Source organism: Acomys minous, assembly GCF_964271855.1.
Source record: "Acomys minous genome assembly, chromosome: 8".
Taxonomy (NCBI): Eukaryota; Metazoa; Chordata; class Mammalia; order Rodentia; family Muridae; genus Acomys; species Acomys minous.
The window spans coordinates 59,577,952-59,597,709 of record NC_140489.1 but is presented as its reverse complement, the minus strand read 5'-3'; the positions used below and the strand labels follow the sequence as shown (position 1 = coordinate 59,597,709).

The window sequence follows — 19,758 nt, the reverse complement described above, 5'->3', positions numbered from 1 at the left end:
TAGATAGGGACTGTGTAACCAGGCAGTCATTGCCACATTAACATGATTACATTTCATATAATTAAAAGGAGTCAACAGAGGCAGGGCTGGTGTAGGTCTTCTGCTTCCACTTCTGCAAGCCACACATGTGGAATATGCTCAGCACAGCCACACTCCCTAACAGCTTACAGAAGGCAGGCCCCAGCTTTGGATTTGTAAAGAATATAGTCACACTTGCCATTTCCCATCTCAACCTATTCTTCCTAATTATTGATTTACACCATATGAATCATGAAGATATGACTGAATTATTCCTGCTGTTGTGTATATTCCAGAGCAGCTTAAAAAGTACCCATGGCTCCTCTCTGCCCGTGCACTAACCATGAAGGTGCACCACAGACTGGGTCTACATTTTGGCTATACAAGCTGGTATACTACAGGCTGACTGTAATAAACTATCATAGATGAAACCACTGATAAGACTTTGGAAAGCTCCACAGACATTTTAAAAGGGAAATAAATGATTTTTAAATTTTGTTTTGGTTTGTACTATCTGCTGACAAGTGTGGTCACTTTAAAACTCCCTAAAGTTATTGGCTAATAAAGTCTTTAAAATACTGTAACTTTGAAAGTAACTTCAATTAGACAAACTAAAAGACAATGTGAATGTGTTAGAATAAATGGGGCTAGGGACTTCTGGTCTTGTTTTATTATAATAATTATGTATTTACATTTATTTACTTACTCCTCACCCCCACCCCTGCCCCGTGTGTGAGTGTGTGTGTGTGTGTGTGTGTGTGTGTGTGTGTGTGTGTGTGTGCATGTGTGGAGGTCAGAGGACAGCTTGTGAGAGTCAGTTCTCTCCCTTTACCATATGGTTCCTGGGATCAAATGCAGGTTGTCCAGCATGGTGGCAAGCACCTTACCTGCTGAGCCGTTTTGCTGGCCCAGCTCTTGTTTTATTTAATCTCGGGCAAGCTGATTGAAGTCATTTTCTTATTTGTGAAGTGGAGACAACAGTAGTTACCTTGTCAAGTTGTGGAGATTAATGACTATGTAGCAGAGAGCCTGGAGTGTAACAGGTACAAAGTAAGTATGGCTACATAAACAGCTATTATAAAGCCAATAGGAGACTTTGACTCAGAACAGGCAGGGTTTGGAAGGAAGGGTTGAAACTAGACATATTTTTGCAGAAAATGATTACCTATGAACTATAGTCATCCACATGTGGACAGTCTCTGTAACATACACGTAGGTTTCAAAGGCTTTATCTTCTTATGTGGAGAGTGCTATAAATCACTCCAATAAACCTACTGCTTTTTTTTTCTTTTTAAAAATTTTTTTCCTTTATTAATTTATTCTTGTTACATCTCAATGGTTATCCCATTCCTTGTATCCTCCCATTCTTCCCTCCCTCCTCTTTTCCCCTTATTCCCCTCCCCTATTACTGTTCCTGAGGGGGATTGCCTCCCCCTGTATATGCTCACAGGGTATCAAGTCTCTTCTTGGTAACCTGCTGTCCTTCCTCTGAGTGTTCTAGAAACCTACAAGTAGAACATTATGATAGGCAGATTTGGGCCCAGGGGTCCTGCTCAAACTAAGGCACCAGCCAAGGACAATACAGGCGGTAAACTTTAAACCCCTACCCACATCAAACCTACTGCTTTTTAATGTTGTTTATAGTTAATGATTAAGATTACGCAGACTCAGCCCTTAACTGTCATAAAGGAAGTAACACATTATTCAATACAAACTGTACAGAAATACAGACAAACAAAGTGGATTTGTTTTAAGCTATTCAAAAGCTGTTACTGGAGACCTGAATATACCAGGCCATTTTATCTCCTCCTGACAAGTGAGGAAACTGCCAGAGCATAGGCTAATTTGACTTCATGTGGTATAAATGTCAGGATTATAATTTAAATACAGATCAGTCTGATTTTTAAAAAGCCCTCTTCCCTGGGAACCCTACACCTCTTTTTAAAGGATTCTTCAATGGAAAAGCAGAGCCCTAAAAACAAAATGTGCAACAGGCTCTGAGTAAAAAATGTGATGAGTATTAAGCAACCGATCTCCTCCTCCTTCTCCTTGACCCTCGCCCTTTCTCCTCCGTAGCAACAGCAAGGGGCTGAAGACAGTCTAGATGGCAACTGTGATGGTGAGACCATGGGCTCTGAAGGCAGACAGAGTCAGGTGCAGTGCTGACTTCAGCACCTGTGGAGTGATCCAGATATCATTTCTTTCATCTTTTCAGGTTGCACAGATATGCTGCTAAGAATGAATGAAAGGGCCCACATACTGCAGTAAGGGCAGTGCCCTACACTCAACCATTACTTAATTATTTTCACTACAAAAGGTTTACATGCAAATGAGTGTTCTATATAAAAACTGAACCCAGTAATTACTGTCACAAGTTATGATAATTTTATAAGTAAATCACTATTTTTATATTTTTCTATCTATAAAATATAGAAAATATATTTAATAAAGATAATTACTAAAAGTGATATATGTATATGTATCTATACGTACATATATTCATGTACATACTTGTAGAGAATCATGTTCTCAGTCAACTCTGTAACTGCTGAAGAATTAAATAGCTAAGTTATTGAAAAACAACCCCAAAGAAGGCAGTAATAGAGTCTTACAAGTAATTCTAGATAAACTAAAAGTTCCAGATTTAATAAAAATACATAGTGTTTGCATACTTTTAATGCAAAAATCAAGAAAGACAAACTAAGTAGTAGTATTTATTATACACAGCAAAATAGGATTCTGTTCCTTAATATGAATTTATAATTTTTATTAAAAAAACCCAGAACAGTTGAAAGAACAAGGTAACATTAGAAAAAATATGAATATTTTTGAACTATCACTGTGATCTGGCCAGGAACAAGAATGATTCTATTTTCAAATTTACAGTTAGAGGAAATACACTGTGTGTGTGTGTGTGTGTGTGTGTGTGTGTATAACTTTTGATATTTTTTACATTCATGCCTCATTAAGATAAAACATTTTTCCTGTAACTTAAAAAAAATTAAAGGTCAAGAAAATGTAATAATGTTTTAATGTAGTTATGGAAGATCAACACAGTGTGACATCACAGTATTTCCTTCAATGACCTTAGGGATAAAAATAATTTCCCTTAAGTTATCAGTCTAGTGCCACAGACAGTACATTTTGAGAAAATGCAGTTATAAAATTTATGGATCAATTATGGTACACTGAAATCTTTCACATCTATTTAAATAAAGTTACATGAAAAATCCTTTTAGATTTAAATGTCACCACTATTAGCAGATTACTGTTAACCAGCAAGTTTTAGATGAACAGAATTATGTAAACACACATAAACTTTTCCCCTCAGTTAGGGAATAAGCTCAGCCAATGCCTGAGCCTGGTAAACATACATTCTACCACTGCACTATTCTTCCAGTCCCCTACGAATAGTTTTTTGTACTATTCCACTGAGTTAAATAAAGTATAACACAGTAATTACAGGGTTGGCTACAAGGACTATAATCTTCATACTAGCAATTAAAAAAATGTGATTTCAAATATACTACGACTGACTAGTATTGTTTTCTATACACAGGATATCTAAAGTTGATTCTCAATTGCAATAATCTATTTCCTGAATGGAGCAAACAAATTCTATGATTAAAAAATAAATTTATACATGTGTGCTGGCTGGCTAAACCTTTAATCCTAGTGGCTCAGAAGAGTTCAAAGCTAACCTGGGCTATATAGTAAGACTATGTCTCAAAAAAAAATTCCAATAAACATCATACTATGTCAGTTTTTCAAAGTAGCGGTCAGGTCCAAGTTGTTATGCAGCTTAAGTAGAAGAAAAATTATTTTTCAGATACTATGTTTGTAACCATAGTTATTATTGTGTTGGATTGAGTGCCATTCTGGCAAAAAATTTTCCATAATTATTAAGGTCTGCAACACACTGACACATGCCATTCAGAGGTAGAGCACCATTTATAAAACCAGAGTGTGTGTCTCTGATGTTCGTAAAGGCAGAGGCAATTTAAAAAGTTAATTTAAAAAATTGTAAATCATTATTAAGTCCATGCTTAAATTTGTATTTTTATTACTGTTTAGGTAATAATCAAATCAAGTATCTTGCTGAAAAAATTCATAAGAACACTGACACATTAAAAATGAAGTCAACACAGTCTTGGATGGCTATAGTAGCAACATCCTGTGCTAATGTCTCCAAAGCTCAAAATACCACTTACTTCCTATTTGTGTACCTGCTAGATGTGCAGAACAATACACAGAACATGAAAAGAACTTTCAGATTACAAATGCTAAAGATTCTTGCTGGTGGATAATAACAGAAGCAGAACAACATTTGTAAACAGAAGTGGAGCACGAGCCCAGTGTGCTCCATCAGCCTTTTTTGGTCATAAAACCTTTTGACTATATAAGACACAAATGTTTGCCAAGGCTCTTTAATATAGCCTTGCATCTTACCAGATGGTCTCTAGGAATGACGATGACAATGCCGGGGTATACATAAGTGGTTTTCATTTTGCTGTTCCTTAATTTTCCTTTGATACCCTTCTTTTACCTTTTTATCTTAATGCCAGACTGGTTAGTTTTATGTAGTGTCTATCTTTGAAATTGAATCTTACACTTTTTATCTTATTTTCAAGATTTAACCTAGCATGGCATATTTTCTCTTTACTAGGTCTTTTATGTTAGTTGAAGTTCTTTGGTAAAATTATTTTTCAGATGGCAAATTATTACTGGAAGGAAGCTTTAACTTTATTAATGAAACCTCAATTGAGAATTACAATTTTATTTAAAAATAGATTAGGTTGAAAAAGTGTTGTGAATTTAAATTTAACCGATATAAAAATGCATGTGATGTAAGAGGATGAGAAGTAGTTTACTGTGGCCAAGTTCCCACTGTGCTCTTTATGCTGCCCTTGGACACCACCATAACACTCCTCGCTGATTTCAGGCACCTAGTGTAGCGCAAGGCGCACAGAGAAAAGCCAACAGATGAGCTGAGGTATCTGGTGACAATAGAATGCATTGCAAAACCACAAAGACACATGATGTCACTTCAATAGAGCTACTTTTTCATGCTGAGAAACAGACAGACAAACAAAGTCAATACAACAAGTTATAACTAATTTTAGCCAAGGAGTCCTAGTCCTATCATTAGTTACTTTATCCCCAAACCACGTTAGTGTTTCATGCAGACCTGGGTTAGTTAGTATAATTCTGGGGAGAAAATTTAGTGACAATTTGTGAAATGTTTAGTATGAACAGGGCAGTGTTAAGTTTTCTTACTGTCTGAGTTACAAGCACAGAGCTTGCTATTTCTGGAAAGAGGAAATGGGAGAAGAACAGAAGGTGTTTTGGTTGACACTTTGTCTTACCTTCAGATAAACAGAACTGATACTTAATGATCTAAAGAGGGAAAATAAAATAAATGAAACAATCATAAGGAGTGCAAGATATTACAGAATAGGAAGGCCATGAGTCATTTTTGATGATTTCTTTAAAATTAGTTAACTGTCTTAATGCAGTACCCTCTTAAAAGTCTTCAAATATTATAACATAATTTGCTGTGATAAATGCCTCTAATTCTAGACTGGTTTAGCTTTACTTGTAAAGTTAGAGATGATGACACCATATCCTCAGTCATAAAATCTGATCCTCTGAAGTTGAGAGTTCCCTCTGCACATACTTCAGAATCTCATGCAAAGCAAGAGCCAGTGACTGTGGTAAGATGTGGACCATGTACTTTTTATGAAGATCACTGGATTTTTAAGGAACCACATCCAAATAAAAGAAAACAAATTAAGTTTGTAGGCCAAACTCAAACAGTCATGAACAATATATTTCAATTATCAGAATTTTATTCACCCAAGATTTAGAAGAAAAGGGTATTGCATTTTGTGTTTGTGACAAGTAATCAATACTTTCTTTTCCTCTTACCTGAATCAGAAGGTAAGTGATGGTAGGGAGCTGGAGAGAAAACCTGTGCTGCGAAGTCTTCAAATGTTGTTGGTTCTAAGTGGTGCTGGACAATTGTTTGCAGGTACCGCGCTCTCTCCTCATAGCTGATTCCCTTCTGTTAAGGATAAACTAAGATACAGTGCACACAGGTCCACAATAGTTCATCCTTACTTAGTCAACTGCTCGCTGCTCCTATACATAACTAAAAGTGTCCTCTTTTAAAGTATAAAGATGTACTTCTTGATGGAAGTTTATTTCTCTTGAATCCATGACAAATAATAGTTTAATGGGAGGTTTACTAGGGAATAATTATACTACTGATTTATTATTAGAACAGTTTGAAAAAGATTCAACTGCTAGCTGGTCAGCCTGGGCCTGTCTTTTCTTGCTTATCAACTTTCATACGCATATTTACTCTCAAAAGCCATTCAAGAACATTATACTGCTTTCTAAAATACTATGTCCCAAATTCTTTTTTTCCCCCAATTTGTAAAGACTTATTGTGAAATTCCTGCGTATCTTCTTAATTTAAAAAAAATCCTTGTATTTTCTAAACAATTGTTCTCACTTTGAATGGAAGACTACTGTTGCTATACTCCTCAAATAACTCCATGCAGCTAAGATAAATGCATAGCTGAATCTGTGTGTCAGGAAAAAACATCCCATCAATTACAACACTGAAACAAGCAGGGATATTTGCAAAGGGTCCACAGGACTCCTAAATACTGTCCAACAAAGCATCTACAGGGCTCTGACACTGACAGAGAGAGGCTGTACTTCCCTCTCACCACATACTATTTCCTGATATTATTGACAGGCAACCAGTACCTTCAAGTGTTGTTGCTTTTGAACAACCCACTCCAGGCTTCCTGTTTCAGCAGGTCTGATTGTGCTGTTAGCATAGAAAGGGCAAGAAAGAGAGAGAATATTTCTGTTGTTCATGAAAGCAACTATGGAAATGGCTGTCAAATGTAGAGCAGCAGGCAGTAGCAGACAATTATCAGGAAAAAGCACATGCCGGCTCCGTGTCGTACAGTTCCTGAACTGAGAAGCCACCTAACGTTTCTTCTTCAGGTTTTAAGTTTTCCTGCTGTACTTGGTGTGCAATGTTGACATTTAAACAAAGACAATGAAAAGACGTTTAAATGGGGACAGCAAAAATTAACCCACTGGCTTTTCTTTTTCCATTGATCTCCTCACCCCAAAAACCATTTTAGTCTTTGCATTTTAAAATTTGTTATTCTCCTTTAAAAATTACAATTCGATATTTCAGTTCTATAATTCTAGGAATTAAAACTCAAACTAGGAAAATCATTTGGGAGATAATTTAAACTGATAATTCAATGGGTGATATCACGGCCAATTACATTTACAAAAGTTTATTAACAGGTAGCAAAGAGCCTGCTAGTCAGAGTGGACACTGAGCGCTCACTGGAACTTGACTTTGATGGATCATTTGTCCTTTTAATGACTTTATAGCACCTTCCTGCATTACAGTTTATGTTTCTGCATCAAATATTGAAATAACCTGGGCTCTACCTCCTTGTAATTTATTTCTTTCAATTTTGTACACTGTGGTTGAACTCCAAAATAATTTTACTTCTGAAATATGTAGCGATAGGATAAGATGCTGTATTAAGATGATTGGTGGTAAAGAAGGATTTTATGGAAGGGTAGCAGACATTTCTGAGGCAAATTTAACATAGAAAAGTAACACAGCACGTTTAAAAAGAAGATATAGGCTCTAAATGGAAGAGGATGAAACTGACAGTTCAATCTAAATAATACCACATATCTCACAACTTGTTGGAAAGTACTTTTTCACTGGGGGAGATTCACAGCTGCCGAATTTTCTGCAGTTAATAGAGTCCTTTGATTCACAGCAGTGCCCCTTGTACAAAAAATACTGGCCTTTGTGTATTACCAGAAACTAATTTTCTATTTGGCTGAAAAGGGAAAAATGGGGTTATTGCTTCTCCCTCCTACAGAGCTTTTCATTATGCCTGATGCACTCAACTTCTAAGCTCTTCTGAGAAAAAAATAACTGAAGAGGCAAGAGGCAGAAAAGTGAGCTTGTTAGCACATTACAAGTGAAGTATCTTGGTGGGCCCTAGAAATTCCCAGTGGTGTGTTAACTTATCACTCTATGCATGCTGGCACTGATAGTCTCCCAATTGATCACTCTCTTTTCGCACCAAAGGTGCTGCCAGGAAGCAAAGGCTGAAGGCCCACAGGAGAACAGTCTGCTATCAAAACAAGCTGTTTTTAAAAGTCTGCTTGAATGGGTAAAACGCTTCATGAAAAGTAGGGTGGAGACACCTACCTGCTTTGAAAATGCTCTACTTTCAGAGGGCCTATAAATGAAATATTTTGCTTTATCTTATTATATTTAGAGTTTACATAAAAAGCTAGGCAGAAAAAAAGCAAATGTTAATATTTTAAAAACAAGGAGGATAGCTTCAATGTGCCAAATTTATCAAGGAAAAAAAAAAAGGTTAGGTAAATAAAGCACATTGAAAGGTGACCTACTGTGCTATATAAAAGGTTTATAAACCAAAGAAACTCTAATCCATAGCACACAGACCTGTAAAACGGGAAGGTTTTCTACACATGTAAGATTTTAATTTGATATAAAATATACAATGTATTTATTAAAATGTCAATAAATCTTCCTTAATGAAGACAGGCTTCTTAGTTTTGAGATATTTGAGTCTATGTGAAAGAGTGGGGTTTTAAGTGAGAAACTGCAGCACTCATGACATACTAACATAGGCTAATCCCTGAACTTTCCTTTTTGTAGGTTAACTTCAGAAAATTATAAAGTAACCCACCTTCTAAAAGTAAATGTTCTTTATAGTTTCTTCAGGTTGGTTGTAGCCAAACTAAGTAATTTAAAGATGAACCCAATCTATCATACATATACCTTCACAATTTTTGATTCAGAAAACATAACTAGGAGATGTGATAAACTTCTACCAGTCCTAGATCCATAGCAAGGCACTTTAGCAATTGCAATGATTTTAAAGCTCTAAAGTGTAGTCTTAGTATCTGCAGCTGTAACCAGCATCAAGCGCATCAAATGCCTTTATGTCTAGCAGGTCTGACTCTTAAAAGACACAGATCTCTAAGGAGGAGTTATTAGTATCTATAAATTGAGTGGCCTACACAAACTCAGTGGCCAGCAAAAAGACGACAACTTTCATGGGACATGGCCCTTGGGCTAGTGTCCAGATATAAGTGAGTACATACCATTTGAGTCTTTTTTTTTTTTTTTTTTTTTTTTTTTTGGTTTTTCGAGACAGAGTCTCTCTGTGTTAGCCTTGGCTGTCCTGGACTCACTTTGTAGACCAGGCTGGCCTCGAACTGAGTCTTTCTGCTTTAGGGTGAACTCACATTACAATCATTTCTAGTTCAATACATTTATCCACAAATTTTGGGCATTCTTTGTTTTTAACAGCTGAGTAGTATTCCATAGTGTAAATGTACCGCAGTTTCTTTATCCATTCTTTTACTGAGGGACACTTAGGCTGTTTCCAGGTTCTGGCTATTATGAATAAGGCCACTATGAACATGGTTGAGCAAATTTTCTTGTTGTGTGCTGTAGCATCTTCTGGTTATATTCCAAGGAGTGGAATAGCTGGGCCTTGAGGAAGCCTTACTAGGCTACCAAGAAGAGACTTGATACCCTATGACCATATACAGGGGGAGGAGGTCCCCCTCAGTCAATCATAGGGGAGGGGACTAAGGGGAAAATGGGAGGGAGGGAGGAATGGGAGGATACAAGGGATGGGATAACAACTGAAATGTAATATGAATAAATTAATAAATTAAAAAACAAAAAGGAGGACAACTTAAAATATATTCATACAGTGAGTGTTGCAAATGGCATTAAAATTAAATCACTGAAATGAGTAAAATGATAAAAAGGTGAAGGGGACTAAAAAAAAATATTCAGAACTAAAATTTAATTTAAAGCCTAGATCTAAGTTGAATTCATGGATTTTTTGTAAGTTTTAAGACATCTTAAGGTAAAATTAGCCTAAAAATTTGGTAAAGCAGACTTTTTAGCTGGTAGGAATCTTTAATACAGAAGTAGCCTATCAAACAGATGCACATGCCTATACACCCACCCCACAACTACACACATTCTCTCTCCTTTCCCTCGCCACCCACTCATGTGCTGCAAGCATAGCAGTGTAATTACCCACTAATCCTGTCCTTACACTTCCTGCAAAGCAGAAAGGGGAAAGGATATTGCAATTGTGAAAATAATGAAGGATACTACATATATTCTGTCACAAAGAAATAGTTTAAATCTAAGCTGAACTTCATTAACTTTACATTAGTAGACATTTTGAGTAATTGCTTTTAATTTTAAACTTCAAGACAGGCTGTTAAAAAAATGAGCCCAGTTTTCTCCTGGCCCTGGAAAGGTAAGTATGAATTCTCCTCTCTACAGGTTGTGGGGATATCACCATCTGCTCCTATTCACTTTATTAGGGCTTTAAAGAATATAAATAACACTGTTGCCTAAAGGTCTCCCTACATCTACGTGAAGTATTCATTTTCATTGCTACAGTAGGACAAATGCTCTTACACATTCCTGGAATTTAAAATTTATTTAAAAGTTTGTCTAATACCTTAATGAAGACCAACAATCTTTGCAATATATGCAAATATAAGGACTATAACTGTGCAAATAGCTGTAATGAGCTTTTAGAAATTGTAAATCTCAAAGTAGCTCTGCTTTGGGAAAAATCCTGCTCTTTATCAGCAATGTAACCGATATAGTATTTGTCTAGTTTAATGTTGGGCACACATCTTTGTAAAATGGTAGTTGCTGCTTTTCCATCTCTCCGCTTCCTTTCACTCTATTTCTGTGCTGTCCAGGCTAACTTTGAACACAGATCTTCTGGAACTACAGGTGTACTCCACCATGCTCTGCTCTAAGGAAAAGTTTTCAATGCCAAGGTAGGAAATAGATCTTTGTTGTCAGATATGCTTGCATGCACCTGTAATTTCAGAACGTAGAAAGCAAGAGGGTCTTAAATTTCAGTCTAGTTTGGGCTACAAAGTGAGCATCCATCTATCTGTCCAAAATAAACCTATGTTCATGTGTCAGGACTCTGTAATGTTGGTAATGTTTCTTATTTGTGTTATGTATGATTTATTCTGACAAGGAAATTGAACATAAAGAAAAGGTTAAGCAGTAAATATTTCCATTTTATTAAACTGCAGGGAGACTAGACTAAAAGGGGATTTAGTCTTAAAGAAGTTATAACCTTCAGTCTCTACAATTTTCTTAATTCTGTTATCATGAGAAATAAGAACAATTTCACTTTTTTCCCCTGGGTCTTTCTTCTACGTATCTCTGGCTGTCCCAGAACTTGCTCTGTAGGTCAGGCTGGCCTCTCAATTGCCTGGATTAAAGGTATGCACCCACTACGCCCAGCCTCAGTTTTAGTTTTGTGATCATCCATCATTCAGAAGAATGTAATCTATGATTAGACTGAAAGAAATGGAAAGTTTTGCATGCATACAAACTTTAAATACATATAAATAAGAAGGAATAAAGCATAATTAATAAGGTATGAAAACTATTCTTATAAACAAATATCAAAGGTTTTTATTATTACTTTTTCTTAAGTTTATGGTTTAATGACTTATATAATAAATGCAGGGAAAATACACCCTAAAGATGGTTTCTTTTAAACTAAACTTGAAGCTTGGTATCTGTTATTAATGGCAGTTTTTGGGGGGCTGGCATAGAGCCTCCGCAGGAACTGCTGGCTCTCTTAGGCAGCATGTGCTCTACACTCAGCCTGTAACTTTTCTGCAGTGTTGGGGATTAAGAGTTTCCTGTTTCTTCTCTGTATTCAAGATTCCAAGAATATTATCACAGGCACAATTCTGACAGAAACCATTATTTAGAAATTTTAACTACTGAATGAGCATCTGTATTGGAGAATATTATTTAAATTGTATTTTGAGTTGTAATTCAAGTGGCTGTAACTTGAGTACTACTTAAATTATTAGAACCAACTGGTCAGTACACATGCTATTTGTAAGACAGCGTGGCAACTTGCACTAGGTACTGAAATTACAATGATAAAAATGCATGGCCTCTGCCTCTGCGACAGCAGCACTGAAGTGCATCAGAGCCTGCCCTGCATGGTTGGGAAAAGAAAGGATTTCTTCTGTTTTTGTTTGTTTTTTGATTTTTGATTTTTGAGACTGGACTCCCAATTCTCCGGACTCCTAACTGCTGGGATAATAAATGTGAGTTACTGATCCTGCTAGAAACTACTGAAGAGAGCAGTTTACTAGAACAAGCACCAGGAGAGAGATTCTGCAGCAATGGGAATGAGAAAAACACCAACACCAATGTAACCCTCCCCCCTCTCTGAGAGAACAAAAATGAATGAATGCAGGTGTTTGGGGGCCACTGTGCATGTGTGGGGAGGTTAGGGGACACAGCCCATGCCTTCCACCTTGAGACATGTCCCTTGTTCCCCTCGGCTCACAGCAGTCTAATTACCCTGAAGCTTCCTGGTATTCTTGTGTCTTCTCTACTGTTTCAGGAAGGGATCCTGGGCACAACTCTGCTCTACTGTGTCTTGTTTCCTATTCGTTGTTCTGGGATTGGAGCTTGGGTTTTCATGTTTGTGCAGGGAGTACTTCCTGTACCCAGCATAGCCCACCCTCAGTTATATTTATGCACATGCTCGGCTCTGTTCCACCACTTGACCTTGCTGACTTTTAAAGGGCAAATACAGCACAATGTAGCAGGTGTGGTGGTCACACCTTTAGTTCCAGCACTCTGGAGGTAGAGGCAGGACAGACAATCTCTATGAGATCTAGGTCAGCCAGGGATATACAGTGAGCAGTGAGTCCTTGTCTTAAAAAAACAAAAACAAAAACAAAAACAAAAAACAAACAAAAAAACAGGTAAAGATTAATGTCAGCAAAAAGCAAAACTGGGAACTGTTCTTAAAATATTTAATCTTGAATAATTGGTTAAAGGAAACATTATATGAATGTTGCAAAGAATCATAATTCTTTGTAATTGAATTCACTGTAATTAAACACTGAGACAAACATGCTCCCCACCTTCAATAATTCTTAAAACGAAATTGAACATTTAAATTTTTTCATAGTTTTAGTATAAAGAAGCCATCACTGAAAAAGGAGAAAGGACCTTAGAGAAAATCAGTGTAGGTAATAAAATGTGGGATAATTTAAAATCATTTAGAGCATGTTTCTGAACCACATTGGTACACAAAGACAAAGGCATTAGCTGGGTATGGTGGTACATGCCTGCAGGTCCAATGCTTATGAGACTGGGGCAGGAGGATTGCTGAGACTTTAAGGTGGCCAACCTGTTCTTGAGTCAGAGAGACCCTACCCCCCAAAAAGCTTGAAAACCATTTAAAGATGATCTTCAACTTATAATGGGGGTTACCTCCCAATAAATCTATTGCAGGTAAAAATATGTTTAAATACATTTAATACAGCAAGTCTATTGACTATCCCAGCTAGAACATGGTTATCTACCTCCACTCTCATGTGGACGGACAGGAGGGGCAACAAAGTATAGCGTTAGTACAGCAAGATGTGCAGATGGGCCAGACAGTCAGAAATTCAAGGGCAGTTCTCCCCAAATGTACTGCCTTCTACACAAGGAAGCTATGCGAAGCTGAACCAAAACAAACTCAGGAACTATATGTTTTGTTTTGTTATTGTTGTTTTTAATGTTTTTGCAGACAGACTCTTGCTTTGGAGCTTAGGCTGGCCTGAAATGCACGATCATTCCGCCTCAGCCTCCCAGGTGCTTAGGATTCAGGCATGTGTCACATGCATGATTACGTCCTGTCCCCATCCCCAGCCAGAACAATGTTTATTCAGCAGTAAGTCTGGAGGAGTACTTCTGTAATTTGTAAAAAAAAAAAAAAAAAAAAAAAACCCAAAAAAACAAAAAACAAAGCTGCTGCTGAGTCAAGCTGGGACTAGAAACCCGGTCTTTTAGTTAATACCTCAGTATTCTTTTATCTAGTTTTATTGATTTGCATGTTTTGTGGAGGATTAAAAAAAAAAAAGGCTATGAGGCATGTTATCCAAAAGATGGTCAAGACAACAAACATTAGCCTCAAAAAAAGGCTGGCAAGTTTTGGAAAACATCTGATTATATCAATAAATTGTAATTATTGTATTTTACTATATATATATATATTTAAAAAGTCCTTATTTATTCTAAAATAAAAATGAGAAAAGAGTTCAAGTGATATTTAACATTTTAGTTTTAGAAGGCCATGAAATAGCTTTATCCACTTTGAAGTAAAATCAATGAGTAGTCTTGAATAACAAAAATGATTAATTTTATGAATAGATACATTTTACAAATACATTTCAGGGATCTCATGCTACTATCAGTAATAAAGTATTATGTGAGACTGAAATAGATAGGGCACTATTCATTTGTAAAATGAATGTAAACTATATTGTTTATATTACAAAGCAATGTCTTGTAAATTAACAATTTGGCAGGGGGAGGGATATTCCATTTCTTTCCTACTGTAGCTAAATCCTTCAAGAAACATGCAGTCTAGTTCACTTGCAGCAAAGACAAGTTCTTCTAAATATTATATTGTTTAACTGTACTAGACTAGCAGAAGCCCTTCTCAAAAAGTCTGCAACAGGTTATGATCAACCTTCTTTTTATGATATCTTATATTAATGAAATTCTTTAGTAGATGACACTATCTAGACCATTTAGGAAAAGCTGTGATTTGTCAGAGTAGACAAAGCTGGGCTTTAATCCATCCTTTTAACCATATTGCCAAGTCTGTATTGTTTTCACTGCATCTCAATTAGAGATAGGCAGGACACCTGGTACTTCTTTATCGGAGTCCCATGGCTGCCAGATGACTCAAAATCCATAGCAGGTGCTAAGGCAGTGTGAGGGTAGCCCTATTACTGAAAGCTGGAGTGGGATAAATTTTTTCCATATATAATTGCTCGTAAATCACTCAATTACTAAATGAAAATGTTAGAAGAGTTGATAAGCCCATTTTTACCAATGTTCATGTAAATACATTAGGAAAAATTAGTTTCAAAGAAATAGGCTTAAAATTTCAAACCCATCTAAAGTCTCTGAAAATACTTCTCAATTTAATAATCTAATAATCATTGGTGATTTCCAAAGTTACCAGCATGATATCAAATGTATATATATATACATACATATATCTCACAAAAGGTGCATGAAACACAACATCTAAAAGAAAAACTAAGGTATCTGAATTTCACATTTAATGGGATTAAAAATTTGTACCCACTCTTGTTAAGAGCTGCTTGAGAATAGTATCATTAATTTGTAATAATGAAGTTTTCATATTGGGTAAAGAAGTGCTCCAAACTAGTAGTCTTGGAGTAAGTTTAAAACTACTGGGAGGTACGAGAAACACAGTCTCTTTGTGTTGTTCCTTTTGGGAACAAAAATTTCAGTATATCAAAGCAGAGGAAATTAAACACACACACACACACACACACACACACACACACACACACACACGAAAAAACAACCCCAAACCCAAAAGCTCCCCAAACTCTAAAGTGAGACTCTACAGTATACAATTACTTATGTGTTATCTCTACTTAAATGTGTACTAATATAATTAAGACTTTAAAGGCTGTAATTATTGGGGATACAGAAAAGAGATTTTATTATCATAGCAAGTATTAACAAAGCACAGCAAATTGCCATTTCAAATATGGTCATAGAATCTATGATAAGCAGTATATTGGCTTAAACTAATGCACTATGTGCCCCCAGGGAATGACAGCCTGGGACACTGGGCTTTAACATCAAAATCTGTCCATTAATCTTGACTTTAAATATAATCTATTCTGCAGTAGAAGGAAGAATGGGCATTCAATGAATTATTGGTTTTGAAATACTGCACTAGTGCCATTTACTAAAATCACTTAAGGGGATACAAGGAAAGAGAATCCTAGTAAATTTTACAGATTCACTAATTTTATAAAACATGCACTTGACTTTCTCCAACTTCAGCAGGAACATCTCAATTATGTAAGGAATTACAGCAAAAAGTTGTCTTAAAATATCTCTTCTTGTTCTCTCATAAGGACAGCTGGAAATTGTAACACCAAATAGAACTTAGTCAATTTAATTTCAGCTGGAAAAAGAAACATCTGTGGAAATGTACCGTGGGGCCAGAATCCCTAGAGCTTGAAATAAGCTTTAACTTAAGAGGGGAAAAAAAGTAGTTCATTGTTTGCTTCAGAATCATCAGTGCCTTGCTGAAAGAGTTCCAGAAATAAACAGAAAGCTCCAGGAGTATTTACATCAGGGTATATGATACTTCATAAAAAGTAAACAACCTTCCCATTCTTAAAGATACTCAAAACTGGACAGAACTCACTGAGGTAACGGTACATGATTAAAAGTCATTAGCTATTAAATGGTAAAGGTAGGAACTAACCTTAAGATATGCTAAATCATTTATTTTAGTAGCTTATTTTAGCACCTGTAACTGTTATAGGACTTGCAATCCTATAATATGCCATATATATGTGCGTGCGTGTACACACGTACACACACACACACACACACACACACACACACACACACACACACACTCTCAGATATCATCTGGAAATTCCAAAAAGGCAAAGTGTAAAGGAAACTAAGCCAGATTTATAGCTTTATCTGATATGTGAATTGTGGTGGCTTTAGGCCATTTCTCATTTAAAAAATTTATGGATATAAAAATACATTGTATTTTTCTAAACATAGAAATTCATGAAATAAAATTGACACTGCTGAAGTATAAGCCGGTGATCCGAAAACAGATATGGCATGCTAACAAGGGAGTACTACAGGTGGCCGTTTAAATAGATTCATTTGCTTCTTTTTGATAGTAGCTATGTGCTAAAGAAAAGTCAGCACTCCTATCAAGAGAGTAAGTACATGTGGAAACATCACTTCTACAACAGCTATTTCTGCTCCTTCTCTTTTCTGAGCAGCAATTAGTAAAGCCACCCCTTCCCTCCTCCCTAGCTGTCAAGCTGTTCAGAGCAGTTTGCAACTTGACAATAGCACCATTGTGAATGCTCTCTGGGCTTCCTTCCCACAGAGAGTTAAATGGGCAGTTCCTGCTGCCCATGATTGGTGTCCAGTGAAATAATACTCAAGAGCCAGGTTTTATCAGCTTCACGCCAAAGAAGTGAAGCCAGGGAACCCAAGCCTTCATATCATACTGGACCATATGCCAACCCTGATGGCCCCAAAGGTTTATCACTAAGAATCAGGATCCATCATGTCCCTTGTGAAATTTCACTTCACATACCTTATGTGAAATGCAAAGCTTCACTAAAAACTGAACCTTCTTCACAACTGGCATGAACAGATGGATGGTAACAGTGGTTTGGCAAGCAAAAGTTAACATTTAAATAGGCTATAGTCTAGTGTTTGAGAGAACGTATTTAGAAGAAAATGAGGAGATTTGTGACCCATGCTTTAATTTTAATTACATTATTAGGTTATTAAAAATTTAGCATTAAAAGCTCTTACTTTTAGTAAAATAAGTATTAAAAGTGCTTTAGTTCCTATGTCAAACAGGCTTATGAGTTAGACTGATTTCTGCTTTATAGATCTATTTGTTCTCCGAATCCCCCAAATAATATGTGGGTCTGCAGTTGTTTTTCTATTTAAACAAAGACTAGAATGCAATTTGTACATCAGTGTGATAAATACATATTAACAATCTATTAGTTTACTCTTATCCCCCACAGAACACAGGCAGGCTTTTAACACAGGGAAAACCCTGTTTCGGGACAGGTGAGAAGGGAAAGGTGGAAACAGCCCAACACCAGGTTTGGTTGTTTTTAGGAACCGTATGTCCAGGCCCTCATGGAGTGCTCTATTTTGCTTCTGGCACACTGTGATATAATCCAACTGCCTAGATTGGCATTTGTGGATCATACTGTCACACTAGATTTGACAAAAATGTGGAAGAATATATATATTGTCATGAAGCCAACATACAATAAGAATAGGACCTCCCCAACTCTGCAAAAGGATAGGTTACAAGAACTTACCTTGCCAGTAATGTATAAAAGCACAATGTATAAAAACAATACGATTATTATGTAAGAATCTAAGCCAGTTGTGAGGGTGCAAACTGTACTCCCAGTAAGTTGGGAGGCAGAAGCAGATGGAGTTCAAGGCCAGTCTACAGTACACAGCGAGTCCAGGCTAGCCCGGATTCACAGGCTAACTCTGAGATAGAAACCCTGTCTCAAAAACCAAAGCGCTGAGGCAGTTTGTTCAGCAGCGGAGAGTGTCTGTCTAGTACACACACACACTGAGTTTGTTCAAGTCTACCATAGGGGGAAGATCTTTAAAGATTTTTAAGAGCACATTTTAAAAGTGCTCTTTAAAAATGACAAATATGTGTAAATGTTACCAAACATTTACAGATACCTTTTCAGTCTCACTAGAGACACAAGCTATTACTGTCACTAGCCTGACAATAATTGCTTGATAAATTATGCAAAAAATGAGATTTATGAAAATGGTAGTTTTATACATTGGAAACTCTTCTCCAAGGAATAAAAAATGATCAATTTGAACTGTAGCTCTCTATTAATCATCACACAAAAGGTATACAGCAGTGGGAGGGACTGTCACTGGCTGCCATATTGTCAGGAACACCAGATAATCAAGTTCACTTTGCTTTTCTTTCTTTTCAGCTACCACTATGGAGTATAGACACATTTCTTCATCTTCACCTGCTACTGCTCTTCCTTTTGCCCTGTATCACCCAATAGTGTGAGCTGCTTTCATTAAAAGTCAGAGTTATTGCTGGGTATGGTGGCACACACCTTTAATCCCAGCACTTGGGATGCAGAGGCGGGTAGATCTCTATGACTTTGAAGACAGTTGGTCTACAAAGTGAATCCAAGATATCCCAGGGTGTTATACAGAGAACTCTGTCTTGAAAAAAAAATTCAGATTTACTTATGGGGTGGAGGGAATGAACACTCTGTGTCTCAGCATGCACATGGAAGACAGAAAACAATATTTTGGGGGAGCTGATTTTTCTGCTTTGTTTGGAGGTAGGGTCTTTCATTTCAGTAGCTGAACTGCTGGTGCACACTTCTGGCTTATTTTCATGTCTCCAGTTTCTATCCACAGCCATGCTGAGAACATGGCTGTGTGTTACTACATCTGGCTTTTATGTGGGTTCAGAGGGATGCACTCGGTTGATTTTACCCAATGATCTCTAGTCCCAACTTGCATATCTTAACAACATTACACTTCCTGTTACCATGTCCCTTTCCTATCTTCAAGAACTTTGTTCTTCTCTGCCTCATAAAGCCCTGTATATCTCTGAAGTAATCTGTAGAAGAAAAGTCCTTGGTAAAGCCAGTCCTAAAGCCCTCCACCCCAACACTATCTTTTCTTATTCACAATCCCCATCCCCATCCTACTTTGTACATGTCACTTCTGCTGGATTCTTTCAGTGTGCAGCTCACTCATCTAGTTCACAGGGGCTTTCGTTCCCTACACCACTGTATGGCCCTCAAATGTGGTAACTTTTTTTTTTTTTTGAGACAAAGTCTTATATGTAACTCTGGCTGTCCTGAAACTCCATAAATAGATCAGGCTGGCCTTGAACTCAAGAGATTCTTAACCTGCCTCTTCCCCGTAGGTGCTGGAATTAAAGATGTGTACCACCACATCCACAACTGGAGGAAGCGGTCACA

General features: G+C 36.8%; 1 protein-coding gene across 6 annotated transcripts in view; it reads right to left on the bottom strand.

Annotated features, from left to right (window-relative positions):
• RALGAPA1 (Ral GTPase activating protein catalytic subunit alpha 1) overlaps window positions 1–19,758 on the bottom strand; it is a 210,289-nt gene that overhangs the window by 3,763 nt on the left and 186,768 nt on the right. For 4 of the 6 annotated variants that reach the window (XM_084791681.1, XM_084791684.1, XM_084791683.1 and 1 more), the window contains one exon: window positions 5,947–6,071. In XM_084791681.1, the coding sequence (XP_084647807.1) occupies window positions 5,947–6,071 (125 nt within the window). Of the gene's footprint in view, window positions 1–5,384; window positions 5,416–5,946; window positions 6,072–19,758 lie in introns of all 6 variants that reach the window. The other 2 variants (XR_014780905.1, XM_084791682.1) reach the window with 1 other exon arrangement.